This window comes from Zea mays, chromosome 8 (genome assembly GCF_902167145.1).
Source record: "Zea mays cultivar B73 chromosome 8, Zm-B73-REFERENCE-NAM-5.0, whole genome shotgun sequence".
Taxonomy (NCBI): Eukaryota; Viridiplantae; Streptophyta; class Magnoliopsida; order Poales; family Poaceae; genus Zea; species Zea mays.
Window position 1 is genome coordinate 98,428,206 of NC_050103.1, and position 4,535 is coordinate 98,432,740.

General features: G+C 53.2%; 1 protein-coding gene across 1 annotated transcript; it reads left to right on the top strand.

Annotated features, from left to right (window-relative positions):
* LOC100382119 (Glycerol-3-phosphate 2-O-acyltransferase 6) lies at nt 1-2,347 on the top strand. The gene is made up of 2 exons (NM_001174880.1): nt 1-666; nt 1,310-2,347. The coding sequence occupies exons 1-2, from the start codon at nt 52-54 to the stop codon at nt 2,153-2,155; spliced, it is 1,461 nt and encodes a 486-aa protein (NP_001168351.1). The 5' UTR covers nt 1-51; the 3' UTR covers nt 2,156-2,347.
* Nucleotides 2,348-4,535: the final 2,188 nt, after the last annotated feature.

The following is a 4,535-nucleotide window of genomic DNA, read 5'->3' on the forward strand; positions in this document are numbered from 1 at the left end:
CACCAATATAATCACCATTTCTGTTCACGCGATCGAGAGGCAAAATTAAGCATGGTGTCCCGAAGGTTCAAGCCGATCGAGCTGTGCGACTCCGAGGGGCGGTCGCGCCAGACGGTCGCCGCCGACCTCGACGGCACGCTCCTCCTGTCCCGCAGCGCGTTCCCGTACTACCTCCTCATCGCGCTGGAGGCCGGTAGCCTCCTTCGCGCGGTGGCGCTTCTCTTGTCCGTGCCCCTCGTGTACCTCACCTACGTGACCGTGTCCGAGACCCTGGCCGTGCGCGCGTTCATCTACGTCGCCATGGCCGGGCTGGAGGCGAGGGACATCGAGGCCGTCGCCCGGTCCGTGCTCCCCAGCTTCTACGCCGGCGACGTCCACCCGGAGGGCTGGCGCGTGTTCCGCTCGTTCGGCAGGAGGTGCGTCGTCACCGCCAGCCCGCGCCTCATGGTGGAGCCGTTCGCCAAGGCGTTTCTTGGCGCGGACGTGGTGATCGGGACGGAGGTGGAGGTGGCCCAGTCCGGGAAGGCCACGGGGTTCGTTGCCGGGCCCGGGGTGCTCGTCGGCGAGCACAAGAGGCGGGCGGTGGCGAGGGAGTTCGGCGACTCGCTGCCGGACGTCGGCATGGGGGATCGCGAGAGCGACTTCGACTTCATGTCCATCTGCAAGGTATCGCGATGGCGTAGTGCATCATGTCATGCATGTCACGGCAGAAGGAATTGCATTGTGACTTGTGAGGGATTTTTAGAGTACAGTTCTGTAAGTACCATGCGTGCCCTAGATGGCTAGTAGATCTCAACTCTGCCAATTGCAACGTTAGACATGCATGCACCGAGTGTGCATTCACTCATTTGCCGTCTATATAGCTAGGCATGATAGATTGTACGTACAAATGGTAGTTGGTGTGGTCCGCAACCATCTGGTCCAGCTGAACTGCTATTGGCATATAGCTATTAAACACTGTAGCTATTAAATAAATTTTGATTTAAACAGCTTCGGCAATCCAGGGATCAGGACAACCTGTTACGGTTAGATATCTGCAGTTTTCGATTTCGAACCCTGCAATCCTGTCCTGCAAAGAATTAGGAGCAAGCAATCCCGCAGTGTGCTCGACGATTAGGACGATGCTGCGCTGTCCACTGGTCCTGCCGGACATTCTGGAAATGGGTAGCAAACAAACTGCCTTCATCAATTCACATTTTCTGATCAGTGATCGATATGCATGCGCATGCACGGTCCGTTTTCTTTTGAACACATTCACTGTCCGTTGTGCATGCTCATGGTGTCGCATTGCATGGATCAATGGATACAGGAAGCGTACACCGTAACACGACAGAAGTACCGCGCGCTGCCCCGGGATCAGCTGCAGGGCCGGGCCATCCTCCACGACGGCCGCCTGGCCCGCCGCCCGACGGCGACCAACGCGCTTCTCACTTTCCTGTGGATGCCGCTCGGCTTCGCGCTCGCGCTGGTGCGCGCGCATCTGCACCTGCTCCTCCCGGTGCGCGCCCTCGCCTACGCCTACAAGCTTACGGGCGTCAAGCTGGTGGTGCGCGGCAACAGGCCGCCGCCGTCCAAGAAGAAGAAGGGCGACCAGCTAGGGGTTCTCTTCGTGTGCAACCACCGTAGCACGCTCGACGCCGTCGCGGTGGGCGTCGCGCTGGGCCGCAAGGTGAGATGGGTCGTCACAGACGGCGGTGCGGGTGCCTCCAGGTTCTCGGAGCCCGTAGTGTCGCCTATCATGACAGGCGTGCCGCTGCCCGTGCCCACCAGCCTCGAGGGCGACGCCGACGCGGACGCCGCCCCCCGCATCCGGCGGCTGCTCGAGGAGGGAGACGACGTCGTCGTCTTCCCCGAGGGCGCCATCTGCCGCGAGCCGTTCCTGCTGCGGTTCGGCGCGCTCTTCGCTGAGGTCACCGACCGCATCGTGCCCGTGGCCATCGAACCTAGGGAGAGCATGTTTCACGGGTCCACGGCGCGCGGGCTCAGAGGGATGGATCCCTACTTCTTTTTCATGAACCCACGGCCGACGTACGAGGTCACGTTCCTGAACCAGCTTCCAGGGGAGCTCACCTGCGGCGGCGGGAGGTCGCCGGTCGAGGTGGCCAGCTACGTCCAGGAGGTCCTGGCCGCGCAGCTTGGATTCGAGTGCACCTGATGAAGCAGCAAGTGCAAAAGTGGCATGGTGACGGTTGCGTGGCGTTCAAAGGTGGACTAGGGAACACAGAGCATGCAACCAACTGTCAATTGCCGTGTGTTGAGAGTGGTGATCAGTTCATGGTTTCACGTTTGCTGTTGATGTCTGTGATAAGAACCATATGTATCTCTACAACTATTAAGAGCGTTGTGTAGACCGCCCCCGCCCCTGGAAACCCCGCGCCCGCCTCCGCCCGCACGCACGCCGGAAATCTCGCCGCAGAAACCGCCGGCCCTACCAGCCGCCCGCCTCCGCCCGCACGCACGCTGGAAATCTCGCCGCAGGAAACCGCCGGCCCTACCCGCAAATCCTTCCGCAACCTCTCGTCAGCGACTTCGTCCTCAAGCTCAAGTGCCGGTAAGCTGCTGCCTATCCACGCCCCTCCCTGTCCGATTCAACCGCCGTTGCTCTAGTGTGTTTATGTCGTTGCCTGTCTGTGTTGGGTGGGCAGGAAGGTGGAGGGGTCGCACGCGGTGGCCCGGCAGACGGCGGAGCTGCTACGGTCGGTTGTGTCGCAGCATCGGATGGGTAGCAGCGCCAACCAGGCGGCCACACTTGTCGATGCCGTACAGGCTGTGGGGGAGCAGCTCATTGCCGCCAATCCCATTGGTAAATGCTTCAGTATTTTTTTTCATTGTGGTTTCATGCTATCCTGTTGGAGTTTGTTCATTGTGTGCTTTCTTAAGCATACCTCGTTAATTAAGCCCACCAAGGCAATGGGATTGCAAATTCTCTGTATTGCAGCGATATTTTATTGGCTCTACACAATGTTAATGTCTATGCAATATATCTGATTTGTAATTTTGCTGTTACTTTCCTTTTAATATGAGAATTCTGTCAGTGTTACCTGATTATCTGTGTTGGTTTCCAAGTGGTATTTGGTGTGTTCAAAATTCTCTTCCCAAACCAGACTCCCACCGAAGTCGTATTCTGTCATACCCTTGTTGCGATAATATTAGTGCCGTCTGTGTCCCCAAATCACAACTGAACCTTCATGTTCAAAGTTCCATTGGCTTTATCAAAGTTATCTTATATTTACTGTTATTGAATTTATTACGCTCTCAACTGTAGCTCTTAGATTGCCACCCCAGCTACTCATGATTGTAGACGAGTATTGCCATCTGCTGCCATTACTTACTATTGTACATTTGTACTCCCTCCATTCCAAATCGTAAGTCGTTCTGGCTTTTCTAGATACATACCTTCTCCTACACATCTAGGTACTGTCTTCATACTACAATAGTGAGTTTGCACCTCGCAATAGATCTTCACCTTGGTTAAGAAAGTTTCTGGTGAATCACAAAAATTGAGAGTTTTGCTTCTTCTTATAGTTCTCTGTGGTACTAGCATGGTTATTGGTGATGGTGTCCTCACCCTAGCAATCTTAGGTTAATACTTACCACAATAATCTATTTGATTTCCTCTCATTTATGTCTAGATTACAAGTTCGAGCTACTGGTTTAAAGCACAGTAAGTACAAATCATCTCTATGAACTCAATAACTCTCGTTCGCAAGCTATGCGAGCTTGGTTGTCTGTTCCACAAGGTGCGGGGCTTCATTTCTGACAACATAAGCCGCTCGCCCTCAGATGCTGCCACTGAGGTGGGCACTGTTACCCAGGCATTCTGCTCGGCGCTCCAGGAGGAGCTATCTGATTATTCCAAGCTGCTGGTTGTTCTGGAATCGTACTCATTGAATCCAATTCCCACACCTGGATCTGATTCAGGTGTGTCAAGTAATTACCTCTCACTACGCCGTCTTGCAGTGTGGCAGCCTCAAGGTACCTGACCTCTTTAATCACGCTATTTTTTTTTATTTGGGACCAAAATAAATGCTCTTTGTTAGACAACAGATTCATGATCGTGCTATAGTAATTACCTCTCTCTTATGTTCTAGCTAGGTTTTGTCGTTTGTAGGATTAGCATGAGAAATCAAAATAAAGTTTAAATCAAAATATAGGAATGAAGAAGAGGTTTCCTCACGACATCATCAGACCAGACCACGCACTGCATGCACGACGCGAAAGAAAATGCATTTTATAACAATAAAGAAATTAGCTCCACAAAGAAACAGCTGCACATTTTTCGTCACTAAATACAGTATGATTTCTTAGTTTAGAAAAGCACTAGAGAACATGTTTGGAGGAAGTGACGTTGGAGGTCACAAGCAAAGGGTCGGCCGGGAACAGCAAGTTATTACTACGAGTAACCTGCCCATTGGAGACTGAAAGAGAGAGAGAGATGCATCCGAATGAATCTAACCAAGCTAGATGCTGCCATCTACTCTTAATTAGCCTCTCTCTCTCTCTCCAATAGAGAAGACATAGAGAAATGAGAGGGT